Source organism: Zeus faber (assembly GCF_960531495.2).
Source record: "Zeus faber genome assembly, chromosome: 17".
Taxonomy (NCBI): domain Eukaryota; kingdom Metazoa; phylum Chordata; class Actinopteri; order Zeiformes; family Zeidae; genus Zeus; species Zeus faber.
In genome coordinates this window covers 5,490,653-5,503,868 of record NC_137204.1, presented here as the reverse complement: position 1 = coordinate 5,503,868, position 13,216 = coordinate 5,490,653, and the positions used below count along the sequence as shown (strand labels likewise).

Genomic DNA, 13,216 nt, shown 5'->3' with positions numbered 1-13,216 from the left:
CCCCCGAGTCTTCAGACTGAGGACGTATTGGTTGGGTTCAGGAGTTCCTTAAAGTGCTCTTTCCACCGCCCGACAATATTCCCAGTCTGGGTCAGCAGTTCTCCTCCCCGACTGAACACAGCCTGAGCCAAGCCCTGCTTTCCCTTTCTGAGTCGCCAAACAGTTTGCCAGAACTTCCTTGAGGCCAACCAAAAGTCCTTCTCCATAGTCTCCCCGAACTCCTCCCACACCCTAGAACAGTGTGGGAGGAGTTCGGGAAGGTAAGATACGGTAAAGGGTGGACCTCGGTGCACCCAAGGTCCACCCTTTACTGCTCAGTGACCGCCGAAGCCGCAGCCCTTCTAGCCAGCTGGTACCTGTCTGCTGCCTTGGGAGACCCCTGGGCCAGCCAAGCCCGAAAGGGGGGCGGTAGCTCAGGAGGTAGAGCTGGTGGTCTAGTGATCTAAAGGTTCCTGGTTCGATCCCAGGCTCCTCCTGCTAGCATGCTGTAGTGTCCTTGAGCAAGACACTTAACCCCTAATTGCTCCTGATGGCTGCGTCCGTCGGTGTTTGAACAATTGTAAGTCGCTTTGGATAAAAGCGTCTGCTAAATGACTAAATGTAAAAATGTAAATGTGAAAGGCCTCCTTTTTCAGCTTGACAGCTTCCTTCACCGCTTGTGACCACCAACGGGTTTTTGGGTTACCGCCATGACAGGCACCAACTACCTTCCGACCACAGCTCCTAGCAGCCGCCTCTGCAATGGAGGTTTTGAACATGACCCACTTGGATTCCATGTCCCCAACCTCCCCTTGGATGCGCGAAAAATTCTTCTGGAGGTGGGAGTTGAAGACCTCGCGGACAGGGGCATCCACCAGGCATTCACAGTTCACCCTCACTACACAAATGGGTTTACCAGGTCTGTCTGGCAGCCTCCCCCGCCATCTGATCCAACTCACCACCAGGTGGTGATCAGTTGACAGCTCTGCTCCTCTCTTCACCCGAGTGTCCAAGACATACGGCCGCAGATCTGATGACACGACCACAAAGTCGATCATCGATCTTTGACCTAAGGTGATCTGGTACCACGTACACTTATGAGCCACCCTATGCTCGAACATGGTGTTCGTTATGGCCAATCCATGACTAGCACAGACGTTCAATAACAGAGCACCACTCAGATTCAGATCAGGCAGGCCGTTCCTCCCAATCACCCCCTTTCAGGTTTCTCCATCGTTGCCCATGTGACGTTGAAGTCTCCCAGTAGAACTATAGAGTCCCTAGATGGAGCCCCTTCCAGGATGCCACCCAGAGACTCCAAGAAGGCCACATTACTCTGAACTGGTGTTGGTGCATCAGCACGCACAACAGTCACAGCTTTCCCCTTAGCAACTTGTAGTTGCATAGAGGCGACCTTCTTGTTTACTGGGGAGAACTCCAACACAGCGACACTCAGCCGGGGGCTCGTGAGTATCCCCACCCCCCCATGCCTCTCACCCTGGGCAACTCCGGAAAAGGAGAGTCCAACCCCTCTCTAGGAGTTTTGGTTCCAGAGCCAGTGCTATGCGTAGAGGTGAGCCCAACAAAATCTAGTTGGTACCGCTCCACCTCCCGCACCAGCTCTGGCTCCTTCCCCGCCAGAGAGGTGACATTCCACATCCCTAGAAATAGTCTATGATGCAGAGGATCAGCAGGCCAAGGCCCCCGCCTTTGCCCTCTGCCCAGCTTACATTGCACCCGACCCCTGAATGAACACCTCCTTTAATATATACGCCAACCACCACAGCAGCCCCCCGCCTAGCACAGAACTTGAAAAGAAAAAAAATGCCTTAAATACAGACTGTGAAACAGGGTCGCTATACCCCAAAAGGATAGACTCTGACGCAGGTTTCCTATACCTTCAAAAAAACATTGCACTCTGAAACAGGGTTCCAATGTCTTAAACCAACAAATGTCCAAAAAACAATTAACTGGTCTCCTTCCATGGGACCTGGTTACCCGGAACAGCATGGCCCCCTGGCTTCCTTCCCCCAAGGCGATGACAGACTGCCCCCTCCTCCCTTCCGAAGAAAGGGGCCTCAGGCTGCTGTGCTGACTGGTGTAGGCGTGGCCAGACTTGACTGTTGTGGGGGTGGCATGGCTGGCTAGGCGGAGTAGCTAGCTGCCAGCAGTTACCTGTGATGGTTGCTGCAGCTGCTTCTCCCACGGGCGCGGGTGCCAAATCGTTTGGCATGCCTGCGTGAGTAGATCCCTCTTGGGAGAGCCTTCACGAGGGGCCCACACTCATGTCGCACAGATTGGCGAACCATGGATGGCTCGACCAATAAGGGACCACCAGCCACAGCACAAGGTTGTCCCCTGCACCCTTTCCAGCACCGGCTGAATGAGTGCCACAGGGGGAAAGGCGTAGATCAATGCCTCCGGCCTCAGGTGGGCCAGCCCGCCCATGGCCAATGGTGGCTGGCCCCCCCCCTAGGGAGAACCATACCGTGCACTGCGTCATCTCTCACGACGCAAGCAGCTCCACCTCCGCCCAACCAAACTGCATCCACATTGTCTCCATTACCTGGGGGTGAAGGCACCAGTCTGCCGCCTGGGGGTTTCCCCTGGACAACGGGTCCACCCATGGTTGAGGCAGCCAGGGATGTGGACAGCCCGGAGGGAGAGGAGGTTCTGCTCTGCATACAGCAGTAAACAGTTTGCCATCTGGCACAGGGGGAGGGACCGGATCCCACCTCATCTGAGGTCCAGCCCGTCCCTGCCTCTGAGGGTTGGACGCCTCACCTGAGGTCCAGCCCGTCCCTGGCTTCAAGTTGTTGGTCACCTCAGCCGAGGTCCAGGCCATCCCTGCCTCCGAGTCAGCAGCGGCCCCTCCAGAGGTCCAGCCCGTTTCTGCCCTGAGGCCGGGTCGACCCCCTGAGTGGTCGAGCTCCTGGACCCGGCGCCCTGGTCGCCCTCCGGAGCTGCCTCGCTCATCTGCCCTGAGGCCAGGTCGACCCCCCGAGTGGTCCTGCTCCCGGACCCTGCCACCGTCATTGTTGATGCCGTCCTTGGTATCTGCCACGCCCACCTCGCCCCCTTCCTTGTGGAAAGCGAACCGACACTCCGTCCTCATTCCAGTCGCCCTTCTCTTCTTCCTCGTCCCTGTTGAGTCTGTTAGGACAGGAAAGGGCATAACGTCCATGTTTGTTGCAGGAGTAGCACATAAACGTTCGGTCACTGCCGTATCCTGGTCCTCCTCAGCCTGGTGCATTCTCTCGTCTGCCTGGTCGTCCTTGTCCTCTTCCGTGACCTCGTTGGTTCCTCTCACAGAAAGACAGTTGAGCCATTTGCAAGCTATCAGCAGTCACAAGGCGATGTACATTTTTTACTGCTTTTTGTCTATTATGAAAGATACAGCATGTATCACGTGGCGTTTAAGTCATACACCTTCTGATTTCCGGCTGAAGACCTTCAATAAGAGCATTCTTTAGCTGTTGCTCATCCCGGCTATAGACATCTCCGGGGGGCCGCCTTAGGCGCACGAGGCATTCAAAGTACTCATCCAGGCTTTCATCTTCTTTCTGTTTACAAGCTCTTATCTTATCCCACATCATCATAGAGGGGTGAGTTATGCCAATTCGTCCTAGTACTAGTTCAAATTGAAGCATATATTGAGACCCAACAGCGGGATCATAAACCACAGACCATAAAGCACCTTTCAAAAAGATTTGTTGTAACTCATATAATGTTGGATGGTGCTGTTGTACCAACCGCCGAATGGCAGTGGTGTATCCTTCTCCATTTCCAGCAATCGCTGGAAGATCTCCGATCACTAGGGCCATTTCTTGTATCTTCCATTGCCGGTAGACTAGGACTGGATTACCACCCGCCTGGGATTAGGACATTCCGCCATGGGGGGAACGAGCTCTGTCTTTTCCATCAGGTTAGAGGGAACTATTTGGCACTGGAATATCGGTCCTAATTGGCTTCTGGCGCGGTGGGCCACAGGTGAGAAATGTCCTCCGTCCTTCAATCCATGTTCTTGTTGGAAATCCTGAGGAGAAGATGACCAAGGACTGGGGGAAGACAGGTTAGATGAACCGGATGTACAGGCCTCGGTGGAGCAAGACTGTAGCTCAATCACAGATGGATATAGAGATTCATTCTCTTAAAGAAGGGTGGGGGCCGTTGGATTTTGGGGGCCATCCTCTGGGGCATGTTGTAAAACTGGGGCTGGTATTGGAATTTGAGCCTGTGGTTGTAAATAGGGTTGGGGTTATCCAAGAGCAGATCAATTCTGTGTGGCCCAGGGACATTTACCATCTGGTGAGTGGTATCACCTCGTTTCTGCTTTGCCTCCCTATTTTGTGCTTCTTTTACCCATGCATCATACGCTTTCCAATCTACTTTTCTTTTTCTAATCTTTCCCTTCTCATAACATTCCAGTTTCTCCCTCAATTGTCCTGGTTGGTTTAAAAATTAAAACTGCCGTTAGCTGGAAAACCCAGTTTCTTCCATAATTGTTATTGTTGTACCGTGTCACTCCCATGTTTGTCGACAATACATTTCGCCAGACCAGTCCATTCTGTTCTCTGAATGAAAAACCACAATTCTCTTGATCGATGCAATATTGGCCACTTTATCTACGGCCCTCCAGACCGAAATATCTGCTGCCCTTCCTAGCCTGCCAGCACATAGCTGGCAGTTCGTCTATCTGAGGGGGGGGTGGGGGTTCTGAGTTTAACAAAGCTTCTTCAACGATCCTCTAGATTGATACAATCTTTAAGCTTACTCAGAGCTATTTCCTCTGATCTTCCCTGATCGGCACAATAGCTATTTCCTTCAATCTCCCCTGATCAGTACAATATCTAAGCTTACTCAAAGCTTTTCCTAATCTGTACAATATCTCAGTAAATCCTCAGCTTAATTTGTTCTGGATTCTCGTGTTGTCTCTGCTGGATCTGCCATCGTGTCCAGACGACTCCTTCTCGGATGTCTTACGGCTGGTCCCTGACTGCCGTTGTGCACACAACCTGGGCATGATGAGGTCCAACAGAGTCAAGTAGAGAGTCTCATAATCGTCGCCAGAATGTTGGAGAAATTCTCCTGCGTAGTCGGAGAGGTTAATCTTCCCGCTACAGGAATACAAAACTGAGAGTATTAAAGATATATATTTTACAGAATAAAGAGAAAGATACAGAGCTGCTTCAAAGCAGTGGTCTTGATCAGTCTACCTCTATTTCACTTTGGGAGGCCTTTATAGTCATGAGGGGTTGTGTCCCATTCTGAGACTAGCCATGTGATTCACTGTCGTCTTCAGTAACAGCAATTCAATTAGTAAATAGAATAAAATAAGAGTAAGAAAAGGGTACTACGGCCAAAAGTGTGGCGCAGGCACTGTTTCAGGTCATCTCTCGAGTAGGTGTTCCGAAAGAAAATCCTGACCAGGGTACCTTTATGTCAGGTACACTTTGGGAACTTTACGAGTTACTGGGCATCTGCTCAATTCGGACCAGCGTTTACCACCCCCAGACCGATGGCCTGGCGGAGCACTTTAATAAAACGCTGACAAACATTATTCGGAAGTTTGTTCACGATGATAGTCGTAAGTCTGACAAGTGGTTTGGACCCCCCGATGTTTGTGGTGCGGGAGGTTCCCCAGGCCTCCATGGGATTTTCTCCCTTTGAACTCCTCTTTGGCAGGGGACCAGTAGTAACTAGCATGGGACTATTATAAGCATATTTTCACCGTATCAAGTTTATAGACTATGCATCTTATTTATTCTTATTATTCCATTATTCCATATCTATTGCAACGAAATGCGAAACGGATATATCAGTTTTGTTCGTTTATATCCATTATGATCTACAATGCAATATAATAACCACAAGCCAGCCTATTACATAAACCAAACGTTAAATTATGAATGGATAAAAGAAATGGAAAATTTTAATATTTGTTGTTAAATTGGCCTTTATAAACAAGCAAAGGAAGTAGTAATGGAATGGATAGTAATGGAAGTAGTAATGTCCTACGCCAAAGACCAGGCTGGATTGAAGTTAAGGATAATGATAACGCAAACAAAGCTTTGTGACATGCCAGGACTTCTACTCTGTGTGACATGCCAGGACGTCTACTCTGTGAGGTAAGTACTGGAGGTAAGTTAAGGTAAGTTTCATTTAGGAAATTTAAATGTATATTTAATACAAAACAGACAATTATTACTATTATATAATTATAGAACCCAGAATCGTGATTGTGGCGGCGCCCCTTGCGGCCGTCTGCGCAAGCGCCTTGTGTCGGTTACGCACTTTTTAGTATTTTTAGAGCTTATTGTGCATAATTATCGAATGTCTTGACATTTCACTGCATATATGTATGACCGTATGTATATGTATGTGACAAATAACCTGTCAAATATTGAATGGAAACACATGTAAACACATTTGTGGAATTCCCCGCATAGCCTCGTCCCCCGTAGATGTGGCAACCTTGGGGCGTCATCATGTGATGTCTTTGTGATGTCACAACTTCACCCCTATAAAGCTGTGCGCAGGCGCCATACACACATATACATACACCCATATGTATGTACACAGGACCAGCACACGTTTCTAATAGTGCAAAGTCGCATCTTATTTAATTACCTTTATATTTTGTTTTGTTTAAACCAAGAAAATTATGATATCAAGTGAAACACCCAATGATGACAAGGAGGTTGTGAAAGAATTGTGCTTAGCAAATGGATTGTCCTATGAAAAGATAGCACAAGATGGTAGCACGATTACTTCACTGGAAGTCTTCTTTTCGGGCTATCCCTGCATGGTTGGGCTTTCCTCCTTTTCAAGACTTCGCCAGCTCACGATAGTGGGCCAGAGCATAGGCTGCATTCAAGGTCTGGAGAACTGCACCCTACTCAAAGAGCTCTGGGTGGTTGAATGCCAATTGAACAACATTTCTGGACTAGAGAACTGCCTTCAATTACAGAAACTTTACCTATATGGTAATCAAATCAGTAAAATAGAGAATCTGGAGTTGCATATTAACCTACAAGTGCTGTGGCTCAACAACAACTACATCCATCACATAGAGGGGTTGAATGCGCTTCAAAATCTAAAAGAACTAAACCTCGCTGACAACAAGATCGAAAAAATAGGACATAGCCTTGGTCCTAATGTCAACCTTCATATTCTTAATCTATCGGGGAACAAGATCATGTCCTTTAAGGAGCTCACTTTCCTGGCCAATTTGCACCATCTAACAGCACTAGGACTGAAGGACCCACAGTCAAGTCCAAACCCAGTGTGTCGTCTCTGTAACTATGCTACCCACGTGCTATACCACATGCCAGGCCTCCAGAGACTAGACACATATGATGTCTCAAGCAAGCAAATAAAGGAAGCCGCTGAGACCACAGTGATGAAGAAAATGATGTACTACAACATGCAAGTGCGGACTGCTCAAAGGAACTTTACTGAAACCCAGACTAGTCTGATGGTACAGAAAAGATCTCATTTACAGTTACCTCAGCACCAGATCAAGACACTCAACTATAGCCTCAAAAATCTAGAGTGTGAGCTCTCAGAGGTGCATGCCTGTAGTTGGCGGTCTTCGTGCATCTGGAGCGACAGGCCCTCCACGGGGATCAGAGATTCAGGGAACAGAAGTGACTTTCCTGTGGACCACAGCTGTGATCCCACCAAGGAGCGCAAGATACTAAGCAAGATGGAAGCACTGAGAGAAAGGGTGAAAGTGTGGCACAGGAGGTTGGAGGGGACAGAGGGCTGGTACGAGCAGGAATTATCCCAAGCCAGAAACAGGAAGGAGACTATAGTCCACTTCCTATTAATTGAGCTTGAGACTGTTGGCAATATAAATTTTGAAGAGGTCTGCTCCACAGACCCCTGCTTCACATCATATCATGAACTTATGCAGTCCCGTTTCTCTGCTGCTGACTATAAGGCGCATGGCATTACTGGAATCAAGGTCAATAGTATTATCCGAATACATAACCGTGCTTTGAAGCTTCGCTTTGAGGATAAACTACATTCCCTGTTAGCCAACGAGGAATCAACTTTATTTTCACAGAACTACAAACGTTGGCTGGAGTACTTGTTCTATGTAGCTGATCCTGAAAGAGCAATCAAGGAGAATGAAACCCTGTACATCCCAGAGGAAGGTTTCATTGAATCAGAGAAGTACAAGGCGTTGGGAAGAGAGCGTTCCGTGCCTTTATCCAATAGCCTGCGTCTGGCCGAGCAGCCCAGGATTGAGTACACACTGCGCCAGGCCAGCCAAAGATGCTCGAAGCAAAGCACAAACAATATCCCCTTCAGACATGGTCACATCATTATTTCCAAAGTATTCCTGGGCCGCAGTTTCCCTATCCGAGAAGGAGAGCCAGTGGACATCAACAACTATCCCAAAGCACACTCTGTCTATCGCAATGTCAATACTGAACATAGTACTAAGCCAAGCGTAGAAAGATCCAGCTCTGCCAAAACACTCAATGGATCTGAGTGCAATCTCAGACAAAGCCTGTGGTATGTGTTTGACCATGAGCTTGTCTTGCCAGAGTACATCATTTATTTTGAATACATCACCCAGCACCAGGGTCAATATTCATCCCCTGACCTTATCACTGACATGGATCAACTTCACGTCAATAATATTGGACTGGACAAATTGGTTTTTAAGATGGAGCCTGTGCCAAAAACACGGGAAATTATGTTAGGCCTGGATGAGAAAACTCTGCTTGAAGTGGCCAGGGCCAAGGTCCTCAGTCAGATCACTGTGCTGAACCTCCATGGCAACAGTCTGAATAAACTTAAGGTGATATCCCGTCTGACAGCTCTGCGGCACCTTACCATTAGCTTCAATGAGCTCAAACGTCTGGATGACATCTCTCACATGCCCAATCTGGAGTTTGTGGATGCCAGCTACAACCACATAGTGACCTTAGAAGGGCTGAAGGGGTTGGGCAGGCTAAAACAGCTGGACTTGCGTTGGAACAAGCTCTCAAAGACCAGGAAGGACATGGCTGTGCTGAGAAAACACACTCCTACTTTGTTAAAGCTTGACACCCGACACAACCCCTGGCAAAGGCCAGACATTGTCAGAATGACCATACTGGACCATCTACCAGGGCTCACCCAGCTGGATGATGTGTTGGTGTCAGAGGAAGAAGTTTCTACTGCCGTTCAGAGTACTGCTGGCTCGAGGATTAACCAGGCTTCTCTTCTAGCCAACTCCCTCGTGGACAGTGAGCGACCTCATTGTCTGAGCCTTCTTTCAACGGCCCAGCTCCTACGCCACCTCAGCCCAGCACCCTGGAATCTCACTGGAGACCTAGAACCAGGCTGGACTGCAAGAATAACAGCCCTTAACCTTGACAGACAGAGGATTCACAAGCTGACCAACTTGGACAAACTCATTAACCTCCGCTGGGCCTCATTTAATGACAATGATATCTCAAAATTGGAGGGGCTTGAAAATTGCCTGAACCTTGAGGAACTTTCCCTTAATAACAACTACATAACTAAATTAGATGGACTGTCCAAGCTGCACTGCCTAACTAAATTGAGTCTGGATGGAAATCAGGTATCCTGTTTAGAGGCCTCTGTCCTGGACTGTCTGCCAAATCTGCACTTTCTGTCAGTGGAAAACAACTGCATCTCTTCCATGATTGGAATCCAAAGGACTCGCTCTCTCTTTGAGCTGTACATAGGCAAGAACCGCATGTCTACCCCTCGAGACATCTACCACCTGAAGGCATTGACAAATCTCATCATTCTTGAGTTATATGGGAATCCTCTAGTGGAGAGATTAGAAAACTATCGAATATACATGGTATTCCTATTGCCTGCCCTAAAAGCATTGGATGGAGTCACAGTGGAGACAACTGAATCTAAGAACGCAAAGGAGGTATTTGAAGGTCGACTAACCCCTGAAATGGTGGCAGAGAAGCTGGGGCACTATAACTATGCAGACGTTACTGACCTCACCCTGCAGACCTGCTCCATAAGAATGGTGGACTTGACTCCAGCAGACCTCTTCTGCAACCTACACAGTGTCAACTTGGAGCACAACAACCTCACTTCCTTCTCTGGTCTGGTCTACCTGCCTAATATAAAGTCTCTGTTTCTCAATTACAACCACATTGAGTCCATCCTACCCAGACAAAAAAACCAGAACCACCTGAATAACAGACAAGTACTTTATCACAAAGTCAACTCCAGTGGCTATGGACAGCCATGTCTACCCAAATCTAACAGGGAGCCTGTGCCCATGGGCAGCCAACAACCACTGATGGGAAGCCTGGAGGTGCTACATTTGAGTTACAATAGCATCTCTAATATGGCCAATCTGCAGCTCAGCAGGCTCAGCAATCTCAAAGCACTCTTTCTTCAAGGAAATGAAATCACCCAGGTGGAAGGCATGGAGGGGCTGAGCAATCTAAGAGTGCTGGTTCTGGACAAGAACCGAATCAAAACGCTCGGACAGAACTCCTTCACAGCTCAGACTGTCCTGCTGGAGCTTCACCTAGCGGAGAACCGGATCCGTGAGCTCAACCATCTTGAGCCTCTTGTTGAGCTGCGCAAGCTGTTTCTATGCATGAACAAGTTACAGGACATCTCAGAGCTGGAAAAACTGGAAGTCCTTCCCTCATTGATTGAGCTCTCTGTTGTTGGAAATCTTGTGGCCCGGCGGTCCCTTCACAGGCCAGCAGTAGTGTTTCATCTATCCAAACTACAACTCCTGGATGGAATAACGGTCAATCTTGAGGAGAGAACCAGGGCTGAACTCCTCTGTGAAAATCCCCCATGTCCTGCAGCTCCTGTGCCAGCTGTAGATATCGGTGTAGCGCGACTACTACCTCTCATGCCACAAAACACACCTCAGAGAGGGATGAGTCTGGCCGCAGGACTGCAGAATTTCCTGGGGCATGATGTGATCTTCCCATGCATCATGGATGAAACCCAAACACACGACCCATCCAAATACAAGAAGCAAGCACCTACTAGTGTTGCTCCGAGCGGCCAAGCAGAGATCCCCCTCAGGTACATCCGAAGAACAGGAAGCAGCTTACCATCCGTCTACTTCCCGAAGGAAACTGAGTAATGATCGCTTCGCCAAATCTAGAACAAGGCAGCGGATTCCAGCATGGTGATGCACCTGGTGATACCTTACATTTCCTTTTGTAATGTTTTTTTTTTGGGGTTTTTTTTTCATGAGGATAGAGCTCTGAAAAACACAAACACACATATCAGAAAGTCATCTTTGTATGCTTTAAAATGTATGATAAAAGTATGTATTATAAAAGTTTGATAAAAATGGCTTTTGGTGAACAAAGTAGGTTCCTTGGCAGGGTAAGATATGTAGTTTATCCCTTTGAAAGCATGTATTATGACTGACAGACCGGTAATCTGAGGAAGAGACCTTTTGGTGTAATTTCTACTGCTATACTCTTCTTGCCCATGGGCGTGTGAGTCTGGCAGCATCCATCACATCAAATGGATCCTTGACAAATAGATAACCCAGCTTTGGCACACTTGTCGCTCAGATAAATATGTAATATTGAATGCGGTCCAAATGGATTGCACAGATTGTTTCAGCATATTAGCCTCTTTTCAAAGCCCACCATATATTTTTTTCCGAATCAGAATTTCTCACCATAGGTCAAAATCCCATGTGCAGTATAGTTGCTGTAATGACGGCCAATGACTGACTCCAGTTTACAATTTTGTTTAAGGACATATATAAGGCGCCATATATTTTATGTCAGTCAAATTTACAGATAATTAGACTTATAGACTATATAGATAGATATACTTATACAATATGGCTATACACAAATTGACTATATCATCATAATATGATGATAGTATTATTATTACTATCATTGCATATTACACTGCTATATAGTAATTGTACTTTAGCGTTACTGCCACACCCATATTGGGCTCGCTAGTTAACATTATCAGCTGCTCCCTGTTAACTTCTGTTTATAGGTGTGTACATATATTTTCTTTTTATTTCATTTTATTGTATTTTTTTTTTCCCCATTCATATTTTGACTTGTACTGTTTGCTGCTGCGACACCTGACGTTCCCCTGGGGCATTCATAAAGTGTTATCATATATGATTTTATCTTATCTAAGCCTAGTACAATGCCAAGTAATGGAAAAAAAGATTTTGAGAAATAAAATTCTAAAAGTTCCAAATACTTGGCACTATGAGACTATTTAATGGATTGACTTGGCCAAGGGCCCGAAAAACTATTCTGTGGGAGAATATAATTTATAACGAATTCTGGTAACTCTGTAACAGTTAATAGTGTGAGTTTGACAGTAAAGTAAGAAAGAGACATGTGTGACTAAAATATACAAACATTTTTACTTGATGTACACCTTAAAAAAACAAAGCCTTGGTCTTATGAGTGAGCCAGAAGACAACAGAGCTCAAAGAGGAATGAGTGTAAAGAATATGTGGACAGTAAGAAAACCACAGTCATATAATTTTCTTATTTTAAGCCACACATTCTTCAAGTCTGGCTGTTCTTCCAGTTCTGTATTAACTCGTTGAGTGGTTATTTCCTGATATGTTCCTTGTGTGGAACTCAATTATTTTCCTAAAGCGCTTTCTTTCTCCATTTGCGTTCTACCTGACTGAGCTCACCCAGGCTACTTCAGTACTTGATAAAAAAAAAATCCACTATCATCTCCTGTGATTTCATATAATTTAATCCGATTTAATAAGCGTACAGTACAGCCAAGGACGAGACACTAGATTCCTCCATTACCGGTTGCAGAGGGATAATAATGAGCAAAAAAAAAAGCCAATAATAATAATAATACCACAGGGGTAGCAGCTTATCAAAATCTTTGAAAATCCCCAATACAAATATATGATCAAGGGGGCCATAAGGGCAGTTCACTTTTTTGCTATTTTGACACATAAAAACATGAGATTTCTGGAGAAAAGGGTCATTATGTTCTAATGACCCCAGCTGATGTCTACAATAATACAACAATGAATAATAAAAATGACGACAACAACAATAACAATTATAAGAAACAGATGCCAAGTAATAATAATGATCATATTAATACTATTATAATAATAATAATAATAATAATAATAATAATAATAATAATTATGACAACAATAATAATATAAACATTACCATTATAAAAGGTGATAAATGAAGCAGCTTGGTTTTCTATGTATTTTTATCCTGGCAGGAATGTTTAT

The 13,216-nt window shown here is 46.2% G+C and overlaps 1 protein-coding gene across 1 annotated transcript; it reads left to right on the top strand.

The window, feature by feature from the left end:
* Positions 1-6,643: 6,643 nt before the first annotated feature.
* Positions 6,644-10,916, top strand: LOC307243260 (leucine-rich repeat-containing protein 9-like; the record flags this gene model as incomplete). Its single annotated transcript, XM_080017982.1, has 2 exons — positions 6,644-10,801; positions 10,887-10,916. The coding sequence occupies 2 exons, from the start codon at positions 6,644-6,646 to the stop codon at positions 10,914-10,916; spliced, it is 4,188 nt and encodes a 1,395-aa protein (XP_079874108.1).
* Positions 10,917-13,216: the final 2,300 nt, after the last annotated feature.